The 27,131-nt window shown below is 51.8% G+C and overlaps 1 protein-coding gene across 4 annotated transcripts in view; it reads right to left on the bottom strand.

Moving 5' to 3' along the window:
- Positions 1-4,884: 4,884 nt before the first annotated feature.
- RAP1GAP2 (RAP1 GTPase activating protein 2) overlaps positions 4,885-27,131 on the bottom strand; it is a 261,713-nt gene continuing 239,466 nt past the window's right edge. For all 4 annotated transcript variants that reach the window (XM_058431162.1, XM_032137937.2, XM_032137939.3 and 1 more), the window contains 8 exons: positions 23,581-23,718; positions 21,187-21,305; positions 15,656-15,769; positions 15,297-15,411; positions 14,692-14,818; positions 10,742-10,818; positions 10,239-10,277; positions 4,885-9,283 (listed from right to left, as the gene is read on the bottom strand). In XM_058431162.1, coding sequence (XP_058287145.1) covers positions 10,269-10,277; positions 10,742-10,818; positions 14,692-14,818; positions 15,297-15,411; positions 15,656-15,769; positions 21,187-21,305; positions 23,581-23,718 — 699 coding nt within the window. In that variant the 3' untranslated portion in view covers positions 4,885-9,283; positions 10,239-10,268. The remainder of the gene's footprint in view (positions 9,284-10,238; positions 10,278-10,741; positions 10,819-14,691; positions 14,819-15,296; positions 15,412-15,655; positions 15,770-21,186; positions 21,306-23,580; positions 23,719-27,131) is intronic.

Raw genomic sequence — 27,131 nt, forward strand, 5'->3', positions numbered from 1 at the left:
TTGTGATCCACCCGCCTCAGCCTCCCAAAGTGTTAGGATTACAGGCGTGAGCCACTGCGCCCAGCCCTGAACTTTCCTTAGAACTGCACCCCATCTAAGATGCCTTCATGCAACCTCCCTCCCTCCCGTCTCTCCTCTGTGCAGGGTCAGACCTGCATCACAGCCCAACAGCTTTTCCAGCCTCCTCCATACCCCACCTCCTCCGTTTTCGCTCACAGGCCCTTCTAATAATTTTGTTGACCCTGTCTTGGTGTCTGCTTCTCAGACTCCCCAGACTCACCAGCGCTCTCCCCTGGGGCAGTCTCAAAATGAGATGCCCCTTTGGCCCTTCTGCACCCCACCCTACCACGCCAGGACAAAGAGGGGCACTGGTGTGAGAACTGACCAGCCACTTGTCAAAGAAAAATCACACCAGACAGAGTTAAACAGGCAAGGAAGACTTTACTCAAGACTACTGCAAAGGGGAGAAAGACTGAACTCAACTTTGACACGTCAGGGACAGTTGCGGATTTACAGCCCATGGGCAGAGTGAGGAATTTACTTAGATGGGAAATTACTAAGAGGAGCCTAGGTATCAAGGGTGGAGGACAAGCAATTGATTAAATTTCAAGGGCAGGGCGATACTCACTCCGGTTTATAAGATTCTTTGCTAAAACTGGCTTGGCAAACCAAGGACAGGTCAAGTGTGAGGCCTAGTTGAAGAGATGGCCAGAGGATCCTGACTGAAGTATGGTCAAGGAGGGCGTCTTTGCCACGTCCCAAGCCAAGATCTGTAACCCACCAGGTTTGCCCACCCCAGGAAGTTGGTGAGAAGGGCTTTGCATGGAATGTGAAGTTTACCACAAACAGGGCTGAGTCTGAACACACAAGAGACTGTTGTAATAACTGTTGTATTAACTGATGATCACTGCAAGCTTAGGGAACTGGACTGCAATGTTGTTGTTAGAATAGAACCAGGGGACACCGAAGGTTGGTCAGAGCACACGTGGGAGAGGGCATGGCTGGACACAGGGAACACTCCAAACATGAGACTGAGGGAAAATCTGAGCACGGGCTGACCAGACTCCTCAGGAAAGCTTTTCCCCCACGGAGCAGGCAAAACAGTGCCCCCACCCCCACCCCCAAAATGTCCAATGACTACTACAAGCTGTTAGACGCTGAGTGGAGAAAACAGATTTTAAGAGTACTAAAACTGAGCCCCAACCTGGAGGCGTGCCCGCCTCGGGAGAAAGAACACCTGACCACAGACACCTAGACTGATTGGGAAGCTTTCAGAGCCCTAGGAGAGCCTGCAGGCTTGAAGGGACAATACCGACCGGCACAGCTGATGACTTCCATGCCTCCTACATTTTCCCACAGAGACAGGACATGTTCCACCTCCACAAAGCGTCCAGGCATAGGTGACCTCACAGCTTCTGGGAGGAAGGGTTGAACCCAGGAAGCAGCCGAACCATGAGGTGCAGATGGGCACGGAGAGTTTGTGTGAAAGACGAAGCTTGACTTGCAGCCAAGGGGACTCAACAGGTGGAATCTAAAGCCCGAGAAATAAGACGCCTGTAACCATGGGCTCAGATAGGCACCACTTGGCACAGTGTGATGGCAGAAGCCTAGGATGCTGGACACATGGATTCCAGGACAGGGGCTCCAAGCTGGGCGGGGAAACCAGAGAGAGCCAGGACGCACTTTTCCTGATACATTTCTGTGCATCTAGAACCTTCCAAGTCTGGAACTTCCTTTCATATTGAGCTCAACGTATGAGATTTGGATCCCAAACTGAAATTTGAAACTGATCCCTTAAGTGAAACGGGAATCGTAACACATGCCTTCGTGGGCTTTTCAGATGACTAAATTAGATGATCACTGTGAGTTCGGGGCTGGGGCAGTGGCTCACGCCTGTCATCCCAGTGCTTTGGGAGGCCAAGGCAGGCGGATTACCTGAAGTCAGGAGTTTGAGACCAGCCTGGCCAACATGGTGAAACCCCGTCTCTACTAAAAATACAAAAAATTAGCCGGGCGTGGTGGCACATGCCTGTAGTCCCAGCTACCGGGGAGGCTGAGGCAGGAGAATTGCTTGAACCTGGGAGGCGGAGGTTGCAGTGAGCTGAGATTGTGCCACTGCACTCCAGCCTGGGCGAAAGAGTGAGACTCCATCTCAAAAAAAAAAAAGTGAGTTCTGCTATGGCAGTTGTGTTGAAAATGGAAATTGAGTCCAATGTAGTTGATATAATAGGAAACAACTGGAGTATCACGGAAGTTGCACTTCAGCTTATGCTCCTCATCCATGAGAAATATTAGGTGAATGCAAAAACCGGCAGCCAGCTAAATCAAGCTGTACAGGAACACACAAAATACACATATACCTCCAACATCTGCCAGCTGCCTCAATACGCCATGTGCCATGGGCCACACCCACCCACCTCTACTGTTACTGTCCATCCAATTTCAGAAAAGCTCTCTTTCCACCTCTTCACAACCTGCCAACAACCAATTCCACAAGCAAACTTCCCCATCTTATTAAAGCTAAACTGCCTTTATCGTGGCCCTTATGTATTTCTCAATCATGTAACACGTGTAAAATTGTTATCAAGTTGCTGCCTTTTTATTTTTATGTGTCGCTGACAAAGTGTTTGAGTGTTACATCCCTAACCCCATTTTTTCCCATAAGCCCTGTGGTTGCACCGTTTCCCATGGTGCACGTTTAGGAACTGGCATGTTGTGTGATAACAGAACTGACAACCCAGGGAAAACACTGAGCATATGGTGGCTTTCAATGTCAGTTGCTCGTATTATTATTATCGAACCTCTGGGGCTTGCATAACACTTGCCATTTCTCAAAGCTCTTTCCCAATAAATTCATTTTTCTCCTCATGCTAGGTATGTGAATTATTGTTCTAACTATACACAAAAGAAAATGCAAATCATGGGGAGTTAACGAATTTGCCCAAGACCACAAAAGGAAGTCATGGCGGAATCTTTTTTTTTTTTCTTTTTGTTTTGGAGATGGAGTTTCGCTCTGTCACCCAGGCTGGAGTGCAGTGGTGCGATGTCGGCTCACTGCAACCTCTGCCTCCCAGGTTCAGGTGATTCTTGTGCCTCAACCTCCCAAGTAGCTAGTATCACAGATGCATGCCACCAGGCCCAGCTAATTTTTGTATTTTTAGTAGAGACGGGGTTTCACCATGTTGGCCAGGCTGGTCTTGAACTCCTGACCTCAAGTGATCCACTCGCCTCAGCCTCCCAAAGTGCTGGGATTCCAGGCGTGAGCCACCGCGCTTGACCAGCAGATTCTTAAAGACCTGTTCCTTGCCTTCAAATTTATTCAGGAAAAGAAATGCAGATATTACTTCAAGCTGTACAGCCAATCAGTGTAAGGCAAAGTGTATGTGAGAACAGGGCCATTCAGGAGTCAGAGGAGGACAGGAAGAGAGAGCATGCAACCGTGAGGGAAACCTGGAAGGAGTGAATGAGGAATCTGAGAAGCAGGCAGAGGGAGAACACTGCAGGATGGACACGAATCATTGAACAGCCAGGCTCTCAAACAGCCATGACAGAGGCCAACAGATAACAGGAATGAGTGAAATCTTCCAGGTGTAAACAGTAGGGGACGGTGGAGACTGTGGGACACTCAAGGTCCCAGTCAAAGGGGAAAGATTCCAGTGAACTCTGACCAACTCATGCCTGAGGAGTAGATTCAGCATCTGATATGTATTTATTTATTTATTTCCCGAGGCAGAGTCTCGCTCTGTCACCCAGGCTGGAGTGCAGTGGCACGATCTTGGCTTACTGCAAGCTCCGCCTCCCAGGTTCAAGTGATTCTCCTGCCTCAGCCTCCTGAGTAGCTGGGATTACAGGCACCCGCCACCACGCCCGGCTAAATTTTTTTTTGTATTTTTAGTAGAGACGGGGTTTCACCATGTTAGCCAGGATAGTCTTGATCTCCTGACCTCGTGATCCACCCGCCTCGGCCTCCCAAAGTGCTGGGATTACAGGCGTGAGCCACCGCGCCCGGCCCTGATTTTTTAAAAGAAGCAGAATTCGGATTTATGTAAAATTTCTTTTTTTTTTTTTTTTTTTGAGGCAGAGCCTTGCTCTGCGTCGCCCTGGCTGGAGTGCAGTGGCGCAATCTTGGCTCACTGCAACCTCCGCCTCCCGAGTTCAGGAGCTTCTCTTGCCTCCGCTTCCTGAGTAGCTGGGATTACAGGTGTTTGCCACCACAACCGGCTACATTTTGTGTTTTTAGTAGAGACAGGGTTTCACTATGTTGGCCAGGCTGGTCTGGAAAGCCTGACCTGAAGTGATCCGCCCACCTCAGCCTCCCAAAGTACTGGAATGACAGGCGTGAGCCACCGCGCAGGGCCTTTTTGTTGCTGCTGTTGTTTTGAAACACAGTATCACTCTGTCGCCCAGGCTGGTGTGCACTGTTGCAATCACAGATCACTGCAGCCTTGACCTCCCAGGCTCAAGTGATCCTCCTGTCTCAGCCTCCTGAGTACCTGGGACCACAGGTACGTGCCACCTGCCCAGCTAATTTTTTAGGGTTTTTGGGGGGGGGGGGGGGGGGGGGGGTTTTTTTTTTTTTTTTTTTTTTTTGTACACATCGGGCCTCACTATGTTGCCCAGTCTGGCCTCAAACCCTTAGGCTGATGAGATCCTCCTACCTCAGCCTCCCAAAATGTTAGGATTATGGGTGGGAGCTACCACGCCCGGCCACTTTTCTAATTGTCGTCAGTTTTTTAAACATCAACAATTAATGTAAATGTTTAAAAATACATCTCAGGCTAAAGTAACACATCTGTTGGCCAGAGAATATGCAACTTCCAGTGAACTGAGCAGTGACCCCCAGGCCCAGGGCCCCATGCGAAGAACTCTGAACACTGATGGACACAAAATATGTTATTTATTGTCAATTTCTGCAAAGACACATTTAAGCAACAAAATATACATTTGTCAACCTTTTAGAATTTTTTTTGTACATTAACAAATACAATGTGCTACCATAGCAATAAATTAAATGTACATTATTTACATTACATAGGCAGTTGGGATCTACGAATCACCTCCTCACTAAGAGGAAAGAAAGGAAAGTCGTCGTCACGTGGAGCATCACTTCCAAGCCACAGTTCTTAGGTTCGACCACACAGGGGAATCTGCACACTCACACGCCAGCAGTCCCCAAGCTGGAGTGTCCAAGGGTAACACCCAAGACAAGAGAGAGCTGCACACATGCCACGGAGCAGGAAGGGGGAGGGTTCACGCTTCCAAGCAGAAATGTCACAAAATCAAAGACGATGGCAATTAAATTCCAGTCTTCCAGCCAAGTGGCCCCCTCCCCAGGGCTGGTAAGGCACAGGACAGAGCCGCTGCCCCACAGCCTCTCACTTGGCAGGGCTCTGCTGCCCTTGGCCCTAGCGGGGCTTGTCTTCTTGCTCCCAAAGGGGCACACGGTCCAGCTGAAGGGAGGGAGACGTGGGATCGGGGTGGACAAGGGGCTGGCGGTAAAACAGAGCTTGGTAAAAGAATACCCCAGCCAGCCCCACCAGGCTGCAGGATCAGCCTTGGGAAACTTTACTGGCCTCCCCCTGCCTCAATACGGGGTAGCTAGAGGCTGGGGGGAGGAGCCGAGGGGTCCTGAGCATGGCTGACTGGCCTGGTCCCTGCTGGCCGCCTGTACCCATGAGATCTACTCGAACCCCCGACTGCTTAAAACAGATCTGTCTCGACTGACTTAGAAAGCAATGAGAAAGGTAGTGTTTGAGTTGGCACCTGGCAGGGTCGGGGGAAGAAAGTGAAATAGGCTGTTGTCCTGCCTTGTCACGGGAGCCTGAGTTTCTATTAACGACCTTCGTTTAAGAAACAGGGAGAAATGAAGAGTTTTTCTTTGACCACTTTTCCTCTTAATTTAGGAAAAGGGAAGCTGAGGGCGGGTGAACAGCATCTTTTTCCCTGGCCTCCGCCCCCATTACATACTGGAGCTGAAGAACCAATCCCGCTGAGAAACAGTTCACTGAATCCCTTTCCCTCCTCGTTTTCTCAGTTCAAGCTGCATCCAAAGCCCAAGGGTCCTCACTGAAAAATCCAAGAGACTATCCCTCCTGGTGAAAAAGAGCAGAAACAGCGGCCTCACCAGCATCCTTAACTGCTCACCTCCACGCCAGTGCCAAGGCAGCAGCTAACTGGCTTCCCCCAAACCCAGGGCCCCAGGAAACGCAGCCACTTATTCAACCAACCATGTAGGCGCTGCAGAGGAAGGGACCCTGGGTTGAGGGTTCTAATCCCAGCTTTGCCACCAGCCAGCTGTGTGACCTGAAGCAAGTTATTCCCCTCACCTGGGCTAAGATTTCTCATCTGGACGATGACATGGTTGGACGAGATGCTAAAAGGAACCAGCAGGCATGGGTGTTGAGATGATGCTGACAAAGCTGAACCACTGAACCTTTTTCAAGAAATGTCATTTTTACATTCACTGGCATAGACAGACACTCTCGTTAAGACTTGCCATCGCGAGCTTTTCCGCACCTGTTTTTAAGCGTCAACTGAGCTGGAGGCATATGGGTGGCCCTACAGTGCCTGAAAAGTAGTTTCCTCAGTGAGTCAGGCAGTTCCCAGAGCCGGAGATGTGTCCCGGAAAACATCCCCTCGTGGAGATCACAGTGGAAATACCTCAAACACCAGCAAGAGCACCATCTAGATGAGCCTAGTCACAAGGGCCAATGAGGTCGGAGCAAATCTTTGAGCCCCAAGACCGGGCGCAGCATAAAAGGAAAGACATTTGAGATCAGAGCAGATGTAGGGAGAGCGTGGGGGAAACAGCCCTCCAGGAACCCGAGCTGCCTGCCCCGTGGTCTAGGGGAGGGAGGGGAGGCTGGGCCATCCTTCTTCTCCTCCTCCCTCTCAGCACTGCCCGGGTGGGCTGGAAGTGCAGACTCTGGAAGCCACAGGATGGAGCTTCTAGAGATAGTGAGGCATGATCACAGGGAAGAGGCATTTGGGGTCCTGTTCAGATCACTCCGATAGCAAAGCGGGCGTGGAGACCCCATCTCAGGTCTGTGCTTCTCTAGGGGCCACCCAGCCATCCTGCCCACCAGCTTAGAGGCAGGGACAAAGCCCTCCCAGGAGGCAGCAGGCAGCAAGGGTCAGCCAGTGCAGTGGGGACAGGCAGGTATAGGATTCCCAAATGGGACAGCGTGGTGACAACCTGGAAACTTCAGAGGACCCCAGATGGCGATGTGACACGGCCCATCCACCAAGCAACTGTAATGCCGGCTTCCCAGAGCGGCAAGCCGGAGCCTGCATCTGTTCTTAAAGAAATGCAGTTTGACCTTTCCGGTGCCTCCAGAAGCCGAGCCAACAAAACACGGCCGGAATGTACGGGCCTCTTTCCAGCCGTGGGGGCTGCTACGGTGACTTTTCATAAAAGCTAAACAGATATTTTGTTGACCTTCTAACAAGAATAAATGTTACTAGACTAGTACTTTAGGGAAAGTACTAGTGAAGGGAGAACTCTCCAGCCTGCAAACAGGACTCAATCATTCCCACACACGTGGCGGGGAAGAAAGATCGCAATGTTGCTTGAATGGCAAAAGCAATGGGGAGAATTTCACAATGTCAGTTAAAAAAAAAAAAAGTGTAGTATTTATATCTTGGGCATAGGTCCAGATCCCTACGGGAATAAAGCATTTGGCTGGAAATCCTTGTCATCGGTCATGGGGCAGGTGCCCAGCCAGTGTCACTCTGCAGCCCCGTCTGCACTGAAAGCTGCTCTTCAGGCTCGTTTTACCTGGAGGATGCCCACCTTAACCCCAACCCGGGCCCATCGGCAGAGAAGCCCATGGCGCTGCAGACTCGGAAGTGGGAGAAGCCGAGGGGTGTCCTCGGAGGTGAGCTGGCTGTCCCAGCAAGGGGGCTCTGCAGAGGGTGGGGGTGGCACGTGGGTCACAGGGTCTGAATCACACCCAGATGGGGCCCAGGTTGCAGGAACCCTTCAGATATGACAGCTGCCTACAGACTTGCAGCTGGAGAGGGGAATAGGATTGGGGGGTTGAGCCCCAGACGCAGCTGCCCAAGGGCACAGTAGCTGGAAAAGGCCCCAGGGCCCCCCAAGACTCCAGGGGCATAAGCTGCTGAGGGACACTGTGCCCCTTCCCCACCCAGGGGCCTGATCAGAACCCACAAGTCATCCCCCGCTCACCTCTCTCCCCACGTAAGTGGGGAGGGGAGATAACTACGTCTTCTTTGAACCTCCCCTCTCAGCAGAGACCTGGGCTCTGGCCTGGCCCTCAGGCCCTGAGGTTTTCCTCAACCAGCAAGCAGCATCCCAGCACTGACTCCAACAAGCAGCATCCCAGCACTGACTCCAACAAGCAGCATCCCAGCACTGACTCCAACAAGCAGCATCCCAGCACTGACTCCTTGGCGCTCCCTGAATTCCTTCTCACTCCCAGCTTCCCACCCCTTTGTGGGAAAAATATCTTCTCAAAGGGAAGAGAGCGCCTCTGGGACTGCCCCTCCCCCACCAGCCACCCCGCAGCAGCCAAAATCAGGAGAAACTGGGTGGGACCCAAAGTTCCTGCCACAGTCCAGGAAGTGTGCAGCACGGTCCCGGCCCGTCCAGCTCTGGCTCTGAGCCTGAACTGGCTGGAGCCCCGCTCACGGTACACTGGCAGCAGGGGCAGGGCAGCCCTGGGCCTATGTCAGCAGATGGGAAAGGCGTTCAGCACAGAAGCAGATAGACGGCTTAGAGCTCCAGAGATACGGGGGCAATAGTGCCGAATTTTATCAGGATGGCCTCAAGGATGCTACGAATCTTGGCTCCTGGGAACATGACGCCTCCACCACCGACTGCGCTCCTGGTAGTAAAGCCTGCCACGTTCAGGAAGGCACTGCCCCTATGGCCAAGACCCTCACCGAGGATCTGCTCCCACCCCCAACTCCGTCTCTGAGGCAGACCAGCTCCCCAGTCACTGCTAAGCTCCCCCCAGATCCCCCTTTGCCCAACACTTTTCCTCTCCAGGATGAATAGGATGATAAGGGACCCGGACATCACACTGGGAGGTCAGCAGCAGGAGGAACCTGAGGAAGGAGGCCTCGTCCAGAGATGGGAGGTGCTGGGAGGGCACGTAGGTGAGGGCGGAGGCAGGGCTGTGGCCAGACTGGGACACCTGGACCAACAGCACATCTGTGGGCAGGTGGCCGGGGAGCGGCGGGGCTGGGACTGTCAGGGTCATAGACGGCACTCCCAAACTGCTGGAACAGGAGCCTTTTCCAGGACAGAAGAGGGGCTTCCCTGAGGAGACAAGGAGGAGGGAAGCAATGAGCGAACATTCCGTACAGGAAGGAGGGGACGATGCGGACGTCGGGAGGAAGGGGTGGGGAACGTGCCTGCCCATGGCTACAGCCCACCGGATACACTTAGGAGCAGGAGGGCACCCGATGTAAGGGTGCCCCACCTAGCATGGCCCGAGAAGCTGCGCATAGCCATGGCTTTGGTGGGCAGTGGTGTCTGGAGTGCGTGATGGGAGCCGGGGGTGAAGGTCCACATGCCCATTTGTCTTCTGCTTTTTCATAAATCAGGTTGAACATAGAGTGAGTTCGGTTGTACCCCTCCCCTTGGCTCCAGCTGTGACTCTGACCCCTGGAGCCCCATGTGGGGAGAGGGCTGGGGGCTCAGATGGGTCTCTGGTGACTTCCCCAGCAGAAATCCAGGCCTTGAAGGGGGCGAGCTGGACCCATGGCCGCTCTGCTGAAACCACGTGCCCCCTCAAAGCAGGCAGGGGCAGAGGCCTCCTGGGGTGGTCCCTCACAGTGCTGACTGCCAGGGGCATCTCCTGGCAGGGAGGGAGAACACAGCTCAGCCCAGGGCCTCTGCCAAAGACATAAGGAGGGAACAGCTGCCTGAGGGCAAGGGAGCAAGGGAGCACTAGGAACTCCTCTCTCCTGGGTCAGAAGCGGGCTTGGGCGACTCCCCTTCTGCCTGCGGGAACCAGACCCCATCGGTGGAAGGGAGGCCTATCTAGTACATCTAGTCCAGTGTCACTGGGAACCCCCTTCCCATCCACACACAGGCCATCTGCCCCTCCTTCCCCATCGCAGGTCTTCAGGGGCGAGGAGGTGACTCTTTGGACATCCCCAGCAGGTGGCATCTCTCCGGCCATTCTGAGGTTACAAGGCCGCTAGTACCCTGATCTAAAAGAAACACACGTCCCCCCTCACGGCCACAGCGGGACATTCACTCAACCCACCTTGGACAGGCGAAGGACTCCACTTTCACATTAGTGACCCTGTTTCAACAAAAATCCATACATAAGTTTAAATAACCAAACAGCACAGGCCCCTACCACGGCGGCTCTGCGCACTCAGCTCTCCACAGTCTGGCGAGCTCAGGAAGGGATTCGGGACCCCAGGAACCAGCCCTTCCTACCTCACATCTGGGCCTGGAGCTCTCGATAGTCTGGCGAGCTCAGGAAGGGACTGGGGGACCCAGGAACCAGCACCTCCCACCTCACATCTGGGCCTGGCCGTGTCCAGAGGTGTAGCCCTAGCTCGGGAGTTGTGGCAAAGGTGGCTGGAACCCCGAGCCACGGCCTGCACCCGCTGGAGCCAGACCTCCCCAGAGCTTCCCCTGCCTCCTTCGGGGAGCCCCCTCTGGGATGTCTGAACCCTCTTCCTCTGGCCTCAGGAAGGAAGGCTGGGCCTCTGCAGGAAAGTGGAGTGTGGGGTGTGGGAACGCTCACTGCATCCTTACCGCACCAGAGCTGGCATGGCTGAGCTTGTCAAAGCGGAATTTCAGGTTCGATCTCGGGGAGTTTCTGCTTTTGGCATCTAAGAAAAAGAAGAACGGCCATGAAAGGAGGGTGGAGCTGTGGAGGCCACTGGGGTTGCATGTGGGGACTGGCTAGGGAGGCCGGGGGAAGGGGGTCCCTCCACCAGGACCAGGCACCCCAGCTGACCTGTGCCAACCCACGAGAGCCACCTCCTAGATTACAGAATTGTGGTGAATGGGTTGTTCAACTCAGGCCATTTTTTAAAAGTTGAATTATATATAAGCTTACAGTTCAATAAATTATATTCAACAGAGGTAATGAACACTTGAAATTCGTCACTTCCTACTTATTTTTCTCTGTTTTATGATTATCTGTGCTCTTACGTCTATTGTAGCTACGTGGTAGAAACACCCTAAAGATGGTGACTACAGTGTATCTTCTTCCCAATTCCACGTCGGAGGACATCACGTCAGTAGCTTGAGATCAGCCACGACAAGTGTATTTACACCACAGAAATTGGTACATGCCACAAATCACGGCTTGATTGTTTTATTGTCTAGACTTAAGGAACTAATAGAAAAAAAGGAATTTACATTAAACTTCAAAACATGCTGTGTCTGCAGCCATTACATTGTGAATAGCACAAAAGAAAACTGAGGAGATATCTTTCTGGGGTTTGAAAACTTTTCTCGGATACAGCAAAGAAATGACTCATGTCACTGACAAATGAATGAAGTTCTCTTAATACAAAATACTCATGGCCGGGCACCATGAGACTGTGTGTGTGTGTGTGTGTGTGTGTGTGTGTGTGTGTGTGTGTGTATAAAATATATATATTATACATATGCATATACATATATACATATATGTATATATGTCTATAACGTATGTATATGTATAGTATATATGTATATATGTATACATAATATATATGTATATATATAATATATACATATAAAATACTTATTAACAAACATGGTAATATCAGTCCACATTCATGTCAGAATTACACACATTCATCACCTGCAGCCTTAAGTTGGCTACAGATAAAAAGATGAAGCAAATACCAGTAAAAGCATCCTGTGAGAATCAGCTGGACATGTGGGACTTATGGTAAAGAATATTATCTATCTCGTATTTGTACACTGGGTTTGACATCCATCGTGTAATAAAATTCCGTAAGTGTGTGTGTGTGGTGGCAGAGCCTGGTATCAACATTTCCCACTGTGCCCTGCTGGCAGGATGGCCACTTGACTTTCTGGCTGTCCTCTGGCCGAGGGTATCGAAAGCTCGGTGCAGCCTTCCTGGAAGCTGCTGGCTGGTTCGTGGGGCTTCGAATCGAGGAGTTCCACCCAGGGCTACGACACCTCTGTGTCACCTGTCAGTCCTCTTCTGTGCCCCAGGAAGCCCAGGTAGGAAATGACCATGATCAGATATCTGAGATTACGGAGACTACACGTCAGGCCACCTCTCCCCCCCTCCGCCCTGCCTCTCCCCCCCTCCGCCCTGCCTCTCCCCAGACTCAGCCAAACAGCATGAAACCACTTCCCAGATCCCCCCCAAGCCCACCCTGATCCAGTGGGTACCAAGCACATCTTTCGTGGGGCTGGGGGTGAAAAGCAGCCCATCGGGGTTAAATAGTGTGTGGAGAAAAGGCATGTAAGAGGCAGCATCACTGTGTGGTGTGGGAAGCACCGGCCAAGAGTCACCAGACCTGCTCCAGGTCCCTTCTGCCCTTGGTGACCTTCAGCAACCTGCAGAGACTCTCTAATTCCTTTACTCAAAACTTTCCTCACTTTGATATTTATTTAACACCAAGTGGGAGCCGGGCTTGATCACCGATTCTTTCATTCATTCCTTCAATATTTAAGTCTTATTTAAAAAACAAAACAAAACAAAAACATCAAGCCAGGCGCGGTGGCTCACGCCTGTAATCCCAGCACTTTGGGAAGCTGAGGTGGGCGCATCACGAGGTCAGGAGTTTGAGACCAGCCTGGCCAACATGGTGAAACCGTGTCTCTACTAAAAATACAAGAATTAGCCGAGCATGTGGCACACGCCTGTAATCCCAGCTACTTGGAAGGCTGAGGCAGGTGAATCACCTGAACCTGGGAGGCGGAGGTTGCAGTGAGCCGAGACTGCGCCACTGCACTCCAGCCTGGGTGGCAGAGTGAGACTCCGTCTCAAAAAAAAAAAAAACCAGGGAATTTGTATTTCCACCCCCTTTTACAGATGAGGAAACTGAGGCTCAGAGAGGTGGACCTGTCAATGCTACAACCAGGATTTGAACCCAGCTCCGCAGCTGCCCAGCCGCAGGGGGCCGAATGAGAGGAGGCCCGTGAACTCTTCCGCTCACTGAGAAACACGCATGCAAAGGGTCACTGGCTGTGGAATCACGATCTTCCCTTCATCTCTGACCCTGCAGGTTCCCTTTGCGACTTCCCTTCACTGTGCGAACCCCAGGAACATTTTGGCTTCAGCCACCCTGAAGGCCCGCTGACCCTTCTGTGTTTCTACCATTGAGACTAGAGTTTCTCAACTGAATGTCATTTGGGGTCAGAGAATTCTTTGTCTGATGTGGCTAGGGGGCTGTCCTGTACATTGCTTATCAGCTTCCGTGACCTCTGCCCACTAGATGCCAGTAGCACCCCTCCGAAATTGTGAAAATCAAAAATGTCGCCAGACATTGCCAGACATCCATGAGGGAGCAAGACTGTCCCCAGCTCAGAATCGCTGAGTACACTATTGTCTCATTCCCATTCTTTAACCAACACCCAGGTTAACAGTTCCGGGCCTCGTACACGAATGCGCTCCTTTCATCTTCATACAACCAACCCTCTGAGGCAGACACGACTCTTCCCCTCCCTTCATCTTCTGCTTGGAGAAACTGAGGCACAGAAAGGCTCGGTGACGTGCCCAATGACCTGTCTAGTAAGCAGCAGACCCAGGATTTGGACCCAGGCTCAGAGTCCTGTGCTGTCCTCACGAGGGCAGAGACCCGCAGCACCCGCCCAGCAGTGCCCACCGCACAGGTCCACCTGAACGGCCCTCAGGTGCTGGCCCCCCACCCTCTATCCAGAGCTGGCTCCCCTACTCTGCCCAACTGCAGGGATCACAGAACCCCAAAACGCCCAGACTCCTGCCCTCTCTGAACCCCTGCTACTGAGCCCGTACATTTTACCTCCTTGATCTCTCCTGTTCGAACCGAGGTGCTTCTGCCGCAGCTCCCCTCCCTCCCCTCTGCTTCTGCTCCCCACTAATCCATTCTACACTCAGCAGCTGCAGCAGCCAAAATGGACTTTCTCAACTCCAGATGGTGCTTCCCTACTTAAGAACCTTCAAACACTCCTACAGCGGCCGCTAGCAGAACAAAATCCTCACCAGGGGCCCGGGGCTGACCCAGCCTGTCAACGCTCCGGCCTCTCTCACGCCTGGCTCTGTGAACCCAGCTGCCGTGAACCACGTGCAGTTCCGGAATACCCGTTCTCTCCTCTCCTCTGGGCCTTTCCACGTGCTGTTCCCTCCCCCTGCACCCCTTTCCCTTCTTGTATTATCAAGACCCCCAACATGACAGAGGGGCCCTGGAGCGCTGGCGGGTGGGGAGAAGGGCTGGAGCGCTGGCGGGTGGGGAGAAGGGCTAATGGAAAGTGCTCAGCTTTCCCACCGCCAATCCCGACTGCTCCACTGTGGGATCTCCCACAAGGCTTTCAACTCTGCCTCAGTTTCACAACTCTCAGCGTAAGAAGAGCTTAGGAACTTGGGCCTCTTAAGGCTGATGAACAGATGAGGTGGGCGCACAGAGCGGAGGGCCCCACGGCTGGGAGGAGGGGTGGAAACTGGCCAGTTCAGCGTGGCTGGGGCCCTGCCAACAGTGGACAGGGCACAGCCTGCCCTCCTGGTGATGTCACACACACTACCAGATGCCACTGACCTGTGGGACTCCGGCTCATGATGATTGGGGTGGCAGCTGCACCCAGGCTGGGGCTCTCGCTGCTCGGGGATGGGCTGTAGACAAACACCTCCTGCTTGAAGGGTGAGGTTGTGGACGGCTGGCTGCCCTGAGGAGAGAGGCCGGGTGAGCGAGGACAGCCCACCCTCGGCAGCTGCGCCCACATAGGCCTGAGGCAGCCCCCACAAGCCCGGGACAGCCGCTGCCTCCCGCTCCCCACTTGGGCCTGCTTTCTTTCCTGCTGACTTCAACCCTAGTTCCAAGCTATCCTGCTCCAAGAAGGACCTTTGACCCAGCCCCCTGGGGCACTGGCCACTCACCACTCCAGCCAGGAACCCCAAGGCAGGGGCACCATCGGGTCTGGCCCCTGCCCTCTGCTGCTGCTATGTCACTCCGAGAGAGAGGTCCCCTCACCCACTGCACCCAGGGGGTGGTGATGGCCAATGAGCCCACCTCTCGTTTCCATTCTTCCCCTTTCCTCTGCAAAGACTGAAGTGGGCTTCGATCCACAGTGCTGTTCTAACGCAAGGAGGGTGGCTGGCTGACGCCCCAGAGTGCCTGCCCAAGGGTGGACGGGGCACACCTACCCCACTGTCGCCCTCCTCCATGGCCTCGCCCTCCCCTGCAGTGCTGCTGACGCTGCTGGTGCTGGAGGAGGAGCGGGAGATGGCGCGGCCGTTTTCCTTCAACTTCATGAAGGGCCTGCAGGGAACAGGATGTGAGGCCAGCCTGGGTCACACGCGAGAGCCCTCCACCCCCAGGGTCCTCCCCGGGACCGATCTGAGCCTGTCCTCTGGCGGCTCCCCACGCCCCCACCCGTCGGCCTTTATGTTCTGGAGAGTTCCAGAGGCAGGAGATGGTCACTCTCAGCTGGCCAGGAGGCAGAGAGCCTGTTCCAGGGCTCCATGTGGCCAAAGCCGGCCTTTCCCCACCCTCACTCTCTTACTTCTCCTTGTTGGGGCAGATTTCCGGAGAGCTGGGATTGGATGAGGTCTCAGACTTTATCTCCTGAGAGGAGTGTCCACCATCCGGGGTCTTGGGTGTGCTGGATGTGCTGTCACTGAGGGAATGGAAATGAGGAGTGAGGCCGTGGAGACAGCCCTCAACCCCCGCCCCATCCACGGCCCCAGGCAGAGCCTCTCTCAGCACGGCGGGGGGCGGTGGGGTCAGAGCGCCCCCACCAAGCATCACTGCCTGGACGTCCTTTCCCACCTGAGTCCCCCAGAGATGGCTGCACACTACAGGGTTTCCCGGTCCCTACAACAGGGACTATTCTAGGTTCACGGTGAAGTCCACAGCTGCCAAGCAGGAGTCCTGGCTTGATGGCCTCTAGCCCAGATCTCTCTCACCCAAGCTGGCCATCACACCTGGTGGAGTTATGGGTCAAGAGACGGCCCCGCGGGGAATGGAGCGGGGAATATGGCGGAGTCTATGACATCCGCCCCCACCGCAGGAACCACCCAATACACATGGACTCCTGGGAAGTCCCGGGGGGCCGCCCTTCATATAGACTAGAATACGAGCTCCTGGACCCACATGAGGAGGCTGCCCTGGGAGCTGGGAAGCAAGGGGTACTCTCAGCCAACAATATCCTTCTCCTTTAGTGTAACAAAGACCATGGACCGTGCCCACAGTGCTCCCCGTGCTGGTTGTTGGGGACGGGATGGCTGTGTCCTCAATGCACTTTTTTTTGAGACTGAGTCTCGCTCTGTTGCCCAGGCTGGAGGGCAGTGGTGCAGTGTTGGCTCGCTGCAACCTCCGCCTCCCAGGTTCAAGCGATTCTCCTGCCTCAGCCTCCCAAGCAGCTGGGATTACAGGCGCGTACCATCATGGCCAGCTAATTTTTGTATTTTTAGTAGAGATGGGGTTTCACTGCGTTGGCCAAGCTGGTCTCGAACTCCTGACCTCAAGTCATCCGCCCGTATCGGGCTCCCAGAGTGCTGAGATTACAGGCGTGAGCCACCGCACTTGGCCGTCAATGTACTTTTTAAATAATAGTGTTCTTGAGACAGAATCTACATACCACAGAACTCACCTATTTAAAGTATACAATGCAATGGCTTTTAGTTTATTCAAAGTTGTGCAACTGTCACCACCGTCTGATTTTAGAACACTTTTGGCCCCCTAAAGGAAACACTAAACCCATTTGTAATCACTTCCTAGTCCTCTCCCCGTAACTCCCACCCAATCCCTAAGCCATCACTGTAGGTTGGACTCTTCTGGACATTCGTGTAAATAGAATCATATAATATGTTATGGTCTTTTTGTCTGGCTTCTTAACATAATGTTTTCAAGGTCTGTCTATGTTGTAGCTTGTATCAGGACTTTATTCCTTTTTATTGCAATAATATTCCATTTTATGCATAGATGGCGCTTTGTTTATCCATTCTTCAGACGATGGACATTTGGACTGTTTCCACTTTGGGCTATGATAAATAGTGCTGCCATGAGTATCTGTGTACTAGTTGTACTAGTGGACTCATTTTTTTTCATGGCCCACTGTTCTCAACTCTCTTGGGTATACACCTAGGAGCGGAATTGCTTGGTCATATGGTAACTCTGTGTTTAACCTTCTAAGGAACTGCCAGACTGTTTTCCAAAGTAGTTGCACTATTTTACATTCCCACCAGCAATGAACAAGGGTTTCCATTTCTCCATATCCTCTCTGACATCTGTTATTATTTGTCTTTTTGATTAAAGCCATCCTAGAGGTGTGAAGTGTCTCAATGCACTTTTGATGAGGTTGCTAATAACCTCTTGTCAATCTTTCCAGGCGTTTGGCTCACTGTGCTGGACTTCTCTGTCTGTCTGACACAGATGTCCTCCCTTCCTGGAATTTCTCCTCCTCTGGCTTCAGAGACTCCATCCCCTCCTCTTCTTCTCTCATCTTTCCTTCCCAGTCAGCTTCACCACCTTCCCTTCTCCACCTGCCCTTAAATGTGGTACTCTACTCAGCCTCTCCGGTGGTCGTATTAATTAAGCCATCGTCAATCAGTACCTCTACCCTACTGGTTCCCAACTCTCCTTCTCTAGTCAAGGCCTCTCATATACCGTGGAATACTATGCAGCCATAAAAAAGAATGAGTTCATGTCCTTTGCAGGGACATGGATGAAGCTGAAAACCATCATCCTCAGCAAACTAACACAGGAACAGAAAAACCAAACACTGCATGTTCTCACTCATAAGTGGGAGCTGAACAATGAGAACACATGGACACAGGGAGGGGAACATCACACACCAGGGCCTGTCGGGGGGTTGGGGGCAAGTGGAGGGAGAGCATTAGGACAAATACCTAATGCATGCAGGGCTTAAAACCTAGATGACCGGTTGATGGGTGCAGCAAACCACCATGGCACATGTATACCTATGTAACAAACCTGCACGTTCTGCACATGTATTCCAGAACTTAAAGTATAATAATAAAGAAAAGTAAAATAAAATTTTAAAAAACCTATAACTCTGACCACTCCCTGGACATCTCTACTGTCGGTTCACAAAAACTCCCATGCACAGGTTCCAAACACAGCTTTTCATCCTTCTCCATAATCCTGTCTCTTGTCCTGCAAGCCCTACTTCAGAACATGATGCCACCACCCAAGGCTATAGGCAGACAACCTGGGAATTTGGAAGTCAATCAAATGCTGCCCTTTCCCTTGCAAGACTGTGAACTTCTGGAGGACAGGCTTATATGTTTTGTAGCACTTGTCTGAGCATTCAGCACTATGCCCAGCACATGGCAGCCACTCAAGAAATGCTGGTTGCTGAAATAAAGAACAAATGGGCTCAACAATTAAAGAATCAGAAAGACATCAAAACCAGACAAGGGTACAATAAAAAGAGAGTTACAGGCCAATATTCCTGATAAACACAGATGCAAAAATCCTCAACAAAATATTATCAAACAGAATTCAACAACGCATCAAAAAGATCATTCACCATGATCAATTCACCATGGGATTTGTTCCAGGGATGCAAGGATGGTTCAACATCCACAAATCAACAAATGTGATACATCACATTAACCATACAGAACAAAAACCACATGATCATTTCATTTTCAACAAAGGTGCCAAGAATATACATTGGGAAAGGACAGTCTCTTTAGTAAGTGGTGCTGGTAAAACTGGATAACCATATGCAGAAGAATAAAACCAGACCCTTCTCTCTCACCATACTTAAAAATCAAATCAAAATGGATTAAATCTAAGGCATGAAACAAAGAAACTCCTAAAAGAAAACATTGGGGAAATGCTTTAGGACGTTGGTCTGTCTGGGCAAAAACTTTTCAGATGAGACCTCAAAAGCACAGACAACAAAAGCAAAAATAGACAAATAGGATTACATCGACCTAAAAAGCTTGTGCACAGCAAAGAAAACAATCAACCAAGTAAAGAGCCAATCTGCAGAATGAGAGGAAATATTTGCAAACTATCCACCCAACAAGGATTAATAACCTGAATATATGAGGAACTCAAAAAAATCAATAGCAAAAACACAAATAACATGATTTTTTTAAGGGCAAGAAACACGAATAGAAATTTCTCAAAAGAAGACATACAAATAGCAAACAAGTGTATCAAAAAACATTCAACACCATTAATTATCAAGGAAATGTAAATGTAAACCTTTTTTCACGGACAACCATTTTCAACTCTCTTGGGTATACACCGAGGAGCGGAATTGCTTGGTAATATGGTAACTCTGTGTTTAACCTTCTAAGGAACTGCCAGACTGTTTTCCAAAGTAGTTGCACTATTTTACATTCCCACTAGCAATGAACAAGGGTTCCCATTGCTCCATATCTTGACATCTGTTATTATTTGTCTTTAATAATTTAGAGTCTGTGACAACTGCCCCCACCATGGGAACCACAGTAAGCTATCATCTCACCCCAGTTAAAATGGCTTTTATCAAAAAGACAGGCAATTGAGAATGCTGGTGAGGATGCAGAGAAAGGGAAATGCTCGCACAGTGTTGGTGGGAATGTAAATTAGCATAGCCACTATGGACAACAGTATGGAGGTTCCTCAAAACACTAAAACTAGAGCTACCATATGACCTAGCAATCCCCCTGCAGGGTAAATATATCCAAAAGAAAGGAAATCAGTATATGGAAGAGGTCTGCACTCCCATGTTTATTGCAGCACTACTCACAATAGCCACGGTACAGAATCAACCTGAGCGTCCATCGACAGATAAGTGGATAAGGAAAATGTTTTTTATATACACAATGGATATTATTCACCCATGGGAAAGAATGTAATCCTGTCATTTGCAGAAACATGGGTGGAATTGGAGGTCATTATGTTAAGTGAAAGCCAGACATGAAAAGACAAATACTGTGGCCAGGTGCGGTGGCTCACGCCTGTAATCCCAACACTTTGGGAGGCCAAGGCAGGTGGATCACTTGAGGTCAGGAGTTCGAGACTAGCCTGGCCAACATGGCGAAACCCCATCTCTACCAAAATTACAAAAATTAGCTGGTGTGGTGGCATGCGCCTGTAGTCCCAGCTACTCAGGGAGGCTGAGACAGGAGAACTGCTTGAACCCAGGAGGCAGAGGTTGCAGTGAGCCGAGATGGCGCCACTGCACTCCAGCCTGGGCAACAGAGACTCTGTCTCAAAAAAAAAAAAAAAAAGACAAATATCGCATGTTCTCATTCATATGTGGGAGCTAAAAAAGTGAATCTCATGGAGATAGAAAGTTGACTGGTGTCACCAGAGGCTGGGAAGGGGCAGGGGAGGGCAGGATGAAGAGAGGTTGGTTAATGGGTACAAAAATACAGTTAGATAGAAGAAATAAGATCTATTGCACAGCAATAGTACAGTACAGTGACTATAGTTGATAATAATGTATTACATAGTTCAAAATAGCTAGAAAAGAATTTGAATGTTCCTGACTCAAAAGTTCAATGTTCGAGGTGATGGATATTTCTCTTACCTTGATTTGATCATTATGCATTTTATCAAAGCATCACATGTACCCAAAAATATGTACAAGTACTGTGTGTTCATTTTTTTTTTAAAGAATCAAAAAGACAATTACCAAGAACAGGTTCAATGTAATGTAATATATGAGTTGCTTAAAAAGAAAAAAGCATAGAACCTTTTAGAAGCCCAGAGGAAGGTGCAACTAACTCTGCCTGGCAGAATCAGGGAAGGCTCCCATAAGACAGGCCATTTGAGTGAGCGTTGAAAAAGGAGGCAAAGAAACAAGAATCCAAGCAATGTTTCAAGCCTGGGTCAAAATGTGGCAAGAGTAACTCTGGAACGTCCCACGCAGAGACTGGCCAAGTCCACCTCCTTGGATAAAGAGCTGAGTGAGTGACAGGGGACACACAGGTGCCTGAAGGCAGGGCCATCTCCTAAAGCTGAGCAAAGCCACTCCCTGCAAGGTAGGGCACTGAACAGTATAGCAGTGGAGGGGGTTGACAGACCCTGCAATTCAGGCTGGGGTAGGGGTTTCCTAAGAGTTACCATCGTGCCCGGCTGTCGCCCTGGCCTTCTGAGCCCGTGTGCAGGCGGGGGAAGAGCCCCGAGCGTCGCTTGATGGGACTCCGTGACTGGTTCTTCGCCGTTGCCGCCACCACTGGAGGCTGCCGATGAAATCGCCAAAATGAGTGCTCCCGGCGTAAACACCGATCTCCTATCCCCTCATCCCCCTCCCTGGTCCACAAATGGCTCCTGGTCTGGAAGAGACCCCAGAAAATAGCAAGACAGCTAGGAAGGCTGAGATCTATGTAACTGGAGCTGAGGCCTGGAGACTCAGGCCAGTCACAACCTCTTTCCCTGTGTTAAGCCAAACCTTGTGGTCCCAGGTCATGACCCACCAAAGACCACAACTGTTGGAGGAAGATAGGGCCAGGCCATCATATTGAGAAGGTCGGAACAATTCCGGGAGACACAGACTGAGAGGCACAGAGCCAGGGAGGCCCTGGAGGGACCTGGTTCAACCTCTCATTTTACCGGAGAGGAAGCTGAAGACCAAAGGTCTTCCAGCAAGTCACTGGCAGGGTGAGGACTCCTGACTCTCCTTCATTCCTCACAAACAAATGGAGCCGTGCGGTGTTCCAATCACAAGACAACCTGAGAGCCGCAGAGCCGGGGCCACAGGCACAACGGGCGGCGGGGGACAGCCGAGACGCCTTCTGCTTTGGACAGCTGCCTCGCCTCACGGTGGACAATGAGTGGTGGGAGTTTGAGGAGGGCAGACGGGAGCCCGGAACCAATCTTTAGAAGCCACCAAGTCTCCAACTCAGGCCCCAGCTCCTGCCATGCACATGTTATGGAACCTCAGGAGAGCGGTGAGACCCGACATGAGTCTCCTCATCCACAGGATGGAGATGAGGCCCTGCTCTGCTCCCGCCATGCACCTTCAGCGGGGAGCAAGGTAATAGCTAGGAAAATATTCAGTCAATTAAATTAATTATGCGAGGCCATTTATAATACTCCTAATTAGTTCCATGGTGAGTATGTTCTACTATTTTGAAGGAAAAGAAAGGAAAATCCTAGTCTATACAAATCCAAAGCCACTTTGTTTCAGTTACTTAGATTTTGAGACAGGGTCTCACTCTGACACCCAGGCTGGAGTGCAGTGGCCCAATTACGGCTCACTAAAGCCTCAACCTCCCCAGGTACAGGTGAAGTGATCCTCCCACCTCAGCCTCCCAAGTAGCTAAGACTACAGGTGCGTGCCACCATGCTCGGCTAATTTTTGCATTTTTTTGTAGAGATGGGGGTCTCACTTTGTTCCCCAGGCTGGTCTCGAATTCCTGGACTCAAGGCATCTGCCCTCCTCAGCCACCGTGCCCGGCCCACTTTGCTTTATGAAAGGCCCAACTATATGATTCCCTCCCCTCCCCAGCCCCTGGTACGAGTCAATCAGGCCCAAACTCACAGGCCTGCAGGACCCTTCCCTTGGGAACTGTACACATGGTGATAAACAGCAGAGACTTTGGATCCAGCAGATTCGCATTCAAATTCCAGTTGATTTTGTGTTTTGTTTTGTTTTTTTGAGACAGTCTCACTGTCACCCAGGCTGGAGTGCAGTGGCGCGATCTCGGCTCACTGCAAACTTCCACCTCCCAAGTTCAAGCAATTCTCTGCTTCAGCCTCCCGAGTAGCTGGGATTATAGGCACCCGCCACCATGCCCAGCTAATTTTTGTATTTTTAGTACAGACGGGGTTTCACCAAGTTGGCCAGGCTGGTCTTGAACTCCTGACCTTGTGATCCACCCACCCCAGCCTCCCAAAGTGCTGGGATTCCAGGCGTGAGCCACCACACCCGGCCTCAAATCCCAGCTCTTAAGCTTAGCTGAGTGGCCTCTAGCAAGTTGCTTAACCCCAGCGGGCCTTCTTTTCCTCAAATGAGAACAGGAGAACACATCAGCACCTACCTCGGGCAGCTGCTATGGGAAGCAGGTGAGATTGTGTCTACAGGTGACTCAGCTCAGTGCCTGGTACACAGTAGGCTGGGGTGGCTACTGCTGCCATTAATAATAACAAAGCAAGGACACCCCTCTCACAGTCACGGGTCCCAAGCCCTTGGACAGTGAAACACACCCCAGGACCATCCTGCAGGGCTGGCCCCAAAGAGGAGGTCTAGCTGTCAAGGAAACTCAAGAGAATAGGACAGGAGGGCTTCTAGCACCATCTGGGCCAACCCCAGGTGCTGTCTAGGATGGAGGCTCCAAAGGACCGTTTTCAGAGGTCAGGGGTCAGGGTGACCCCAAGCAGCCTCAGTTTCCCTCCATCATCCAGCTTGCCCTGATCAAGTCGCCTGCCCAAGCCTGGGTGGGGGCACTCTTCCTCCATAGGTCTGGGGGGGCCTCCCTGGGACCCACTGCTGCCCCAGGACCTGCCAGCACTCACCGAGAAGGTGGTCTTGGTGACCTCCATGCTGTTGTGGGGGATGCCCCCGCTGAGGCTGCCGGGGATGCCCCCACTGTGCGACTTCTTCTGGCCGCCCACCATGGTCTCCATGGAGTGGCTGCGTACGCGGATGGCCCTCTACGGGGAGAGAACAAGGGCCTGAGGATCAGCACCCGGGCTCTCCGGATGACTGCCCTCCTCGTGGGGTCTGTAGACACAGCCCTCAGCACATGTGTGCACGTGCACACACACACACACACACACACACACAAACACACACACACACACGGTCACAGAGGCCCATACTACAGTTACTCCAGCTTACAGAGGATGCTTCCATATTCTGCCCCACACTCTGGGCATGGGTGGAGGCAAGGCACAGCCCCGGCTGGAGGGAATCTTAGGGGTCGGTGTCCCAGCTCCCCTGCAAGGTGGACGAAGGTTGTTACCTTCATCTTACAGGTAAGGAAAATGAGGCTTGGAGCTCACCAAACCTGTACGACACTGACCTAGTTACTAACCTCTCTAAGCTACAGCTTCCTCATCTGTAAAATGGGAATTCTATGTTTCACACGCAGCATCGTGGTGGGGATTCAACACACTCAGGTGTCTGACCACAAGTTGACTCTTTTCCAGAAAACTGAGCCTCCATCTGTAGTAAACACTGGATTGTATCCCAAAGTGTGCTCTGTGCAACTTGGAATATGCTGGCCATGGGTGAAAGCGTGTGAAGGTCTCTTACCCATCTGTGCATCAAGCCATGCACTGAGCCGCCCCTCCCACTTGCAGGAGCTTCAGACCCGCCTTCGTTACGGCCCACGGTCCGATGCAGCCGCTGAAACAGATGCACCCTCAGCCTGGCAGAAGTGCAGGGTCTTGGGGGGCACGGAGCTGCTCAGGCCACCCAGGAGCAAGGGGCACACCGGCAAATGGTGAAGTACCCAGGAGAGGACCACCAGGGCGGTCAAGGCTTTGTCAAAGTACATGTGAGAGTGAGAACAGCTAAAAACCAAGATTACTGAGCCACGGGAGGGATGGACCCGAGAAGGGACAACCACCCTCAGAGTGCTGTGGTGAAGCAGAGCTCAGCTCCACCTCAGGGAGGATTTGCTGACAAAGGAAGTCCCAGGGGACTCTGGCTGCCCCCTGGATGATGCTCTCTCTGGCTCCAAAGACCTTCAAAGATGATGTGAGAGTTCTAGGAAGAGAAGGTTCTCTCCAGTAACCCTTTGATCAATCAGTCACTGGATCTGGCCAGGCGGGAATGCAACTCAGCAGTCAAAAGCACGGAGGCTTTAGGGTTTCACTGCCAGGATTTGTATCTGGGCTTCTGGGCCCTCTACTCCAGCACGCATTAGCTGAGTATCCCCGGGCAGGTTACCTAGCTTCTCTGAGACTTAGAACGAAAGAGATGTTGGTGTCTACACCACGGAGTAGTTGTGAGAATACACACAGGGCTCTGAGGAGAGAGCCCAGCACATCGTAATGATCCAATAAGTGTGGCTACTCTTTCGGTTAATAAGAAGCACCTGTCGCAGGCTTCGCACATGCCTAGCACTGTGCCAGGAACTGGGAGACGTGCAGCAGGAAAGTTGAGAGGTGTAGGACATGGCCCCTGCCTCCGAGGAATGCCCAAGACATATTCCTCACATTGGGCAATGCTGAAAGACCCAGAGCCTGTGGGGTGCTCCTTCTGGATTAATCAGTTGTCCAGGCTTCGGCAAGGGCAGAGACTCCTGGACACGAATCCTATCTGTTGCCCACATACAAGCACCAACCCTCTGCCCCCTGAGCTCCCCACGGCAGAGCCAGTTTCCAGCCACACGTGTCCTCCTCCTCCATGGGATGCAGGATTGCAGTCAGCCTACCGTCTTGGCAGTGGCAGAGGAGGGAATATCCACTGGGGCCGTTGGGGAAACGTTTTCTCAAGGATTCCCAAAAGAGATTTAACGTGTCAGCAGACAAAACCACGACAATGATCTTAGCGCCACGAGGGGCCAAGCCTGAGGGACAAAGCTGACAAGCTAGGGAGGGCGGAGGGAAAAGACGAAAGGAATCTCGATGCCGACTGAGCCACGAGTCACCCAGGCCTCCCTGGACACGAGCTCGTGGATTTTCCTGATCGTAGCGTGAGCTAGTCGAGGAAGGCTGCCCTCAGAACTCCGACTTCAGAAAGCTGATGCGGAAGGACTAAGGCGCGGGCCCCACTCCCTTCCCGTCTGGATTCACACCTGTGCACACCTGTACAAATGTGTGGGCTCACACATCCCATGTGTAACCCACAGATGGTCTCATGTGGACAAACAACATCCCTTCCCCTTTTGAGCCATCTTTTTTGAGACGGAATCTAGCTCTGTCACCCAGGCTGGAGTATAGTGGCGCGATCTCGGCTCACCGCAACCTCCGCCTCCCAGGTTCAAGCGATTCTCTTGCCTCATCCTCCCGAGTAGCTGGGATTACAGGCGCCCACCACCATGCCTGGCTAATTTTTGTATTTTTAGTAGAGATGGCAGTTCACTGTGTTGGCCAGGCTGGTTTTGAACTCCTGACCTTGTGATCCACCTGCCTCAGCCTCCCAAAGTGCTGGGATTACAAGCATGAACCATCACGTCCGGCCTTGAGGCATCTTAGGAAGAGCTGGGTCTACAGCAAAGTGGTCCCAAGAAAACGGCAGGACTGCTGCTCCCGACCCAAACAACAGGTCTCCCTGGGCACTCTGGATGTCAGGATTTCTCCAAGCTTGGGAAGGGCAAAGAACCCCATCCTGCCTGCTTTTCTATCCTGACAAGAGATGTAGACTCAGGAGGGCCGTTTGTAAACCGGACAGCCCCCTAGATGAGCTACTGACAGAGAGGTGTGTAGCCCACCAGCTTCATATGCCTGATTTGATCGGGCGTCTCTTATCTGAGTCAAAGATGCCGCTGGAGGGACATCATCTCTCACTCCCTCTCTAGACCACAGAACGGGGTCACCCAGCAACGGTTTTCCTGCCGCATGGTTAAAACAGTCAGCACGTTCTATTCACCCCATCACACAAGCATCATAAAGCCATGTACCCTTTGAACAACTGAGGGCAGGACAGGGGTGGTGGCACACTGAGGTGTCCCTGGAGGAGCAGCGAGCTTCCTTTTTTAAAATAAATAAATAAATAGAGACAGGTTCTTTCTGTGTTACCCAGGCTGGTCTCAAACTCCTGGGCTCCAGTAAGCCTCCTGCTTTGGCCTCCCAAAGTGAGCCACCATGCCTGGCCACAGCCAGGTTCCTTGAATGAGTTAAGTGCTCCATAAATCTCAGCATCTCGGCCAGGGGTGATGGCTCACGCCTGTAATCCAAGCACTTTGGGAAGCGGAGGCAGGTGGATCACCTGAGGTCAGGAGTTCAAGACCAACCTGGCCAACGTGGTGAAACCCCATCTCTAATTTTTGTAAAAAATACAAAAATTAGCCAGGCATGGTGGTGTGTGCCTATAATCCCAGCTACTCGGCAGGCTGAGGCAGAAGAATTGCTTGAAGCCAGGAGGCTGAGGTTGCAGTGAGCCGAGATTGCACCAC

This window comes from Hylobates moloch, unplaced genomic scaffold, assembly GCF_009828535.3.
Source record: "Hylobates moloch isolate HMO894 unplaced genomic scaffold, HMol_V3 SCAFFOLD_19, whole genome shotgun sequence".
NCBI lineage: Eukaryota > Metazoa > Chordata > Mammalia > Primates > Hylobatidae > Hylobates > Hylobates moloch.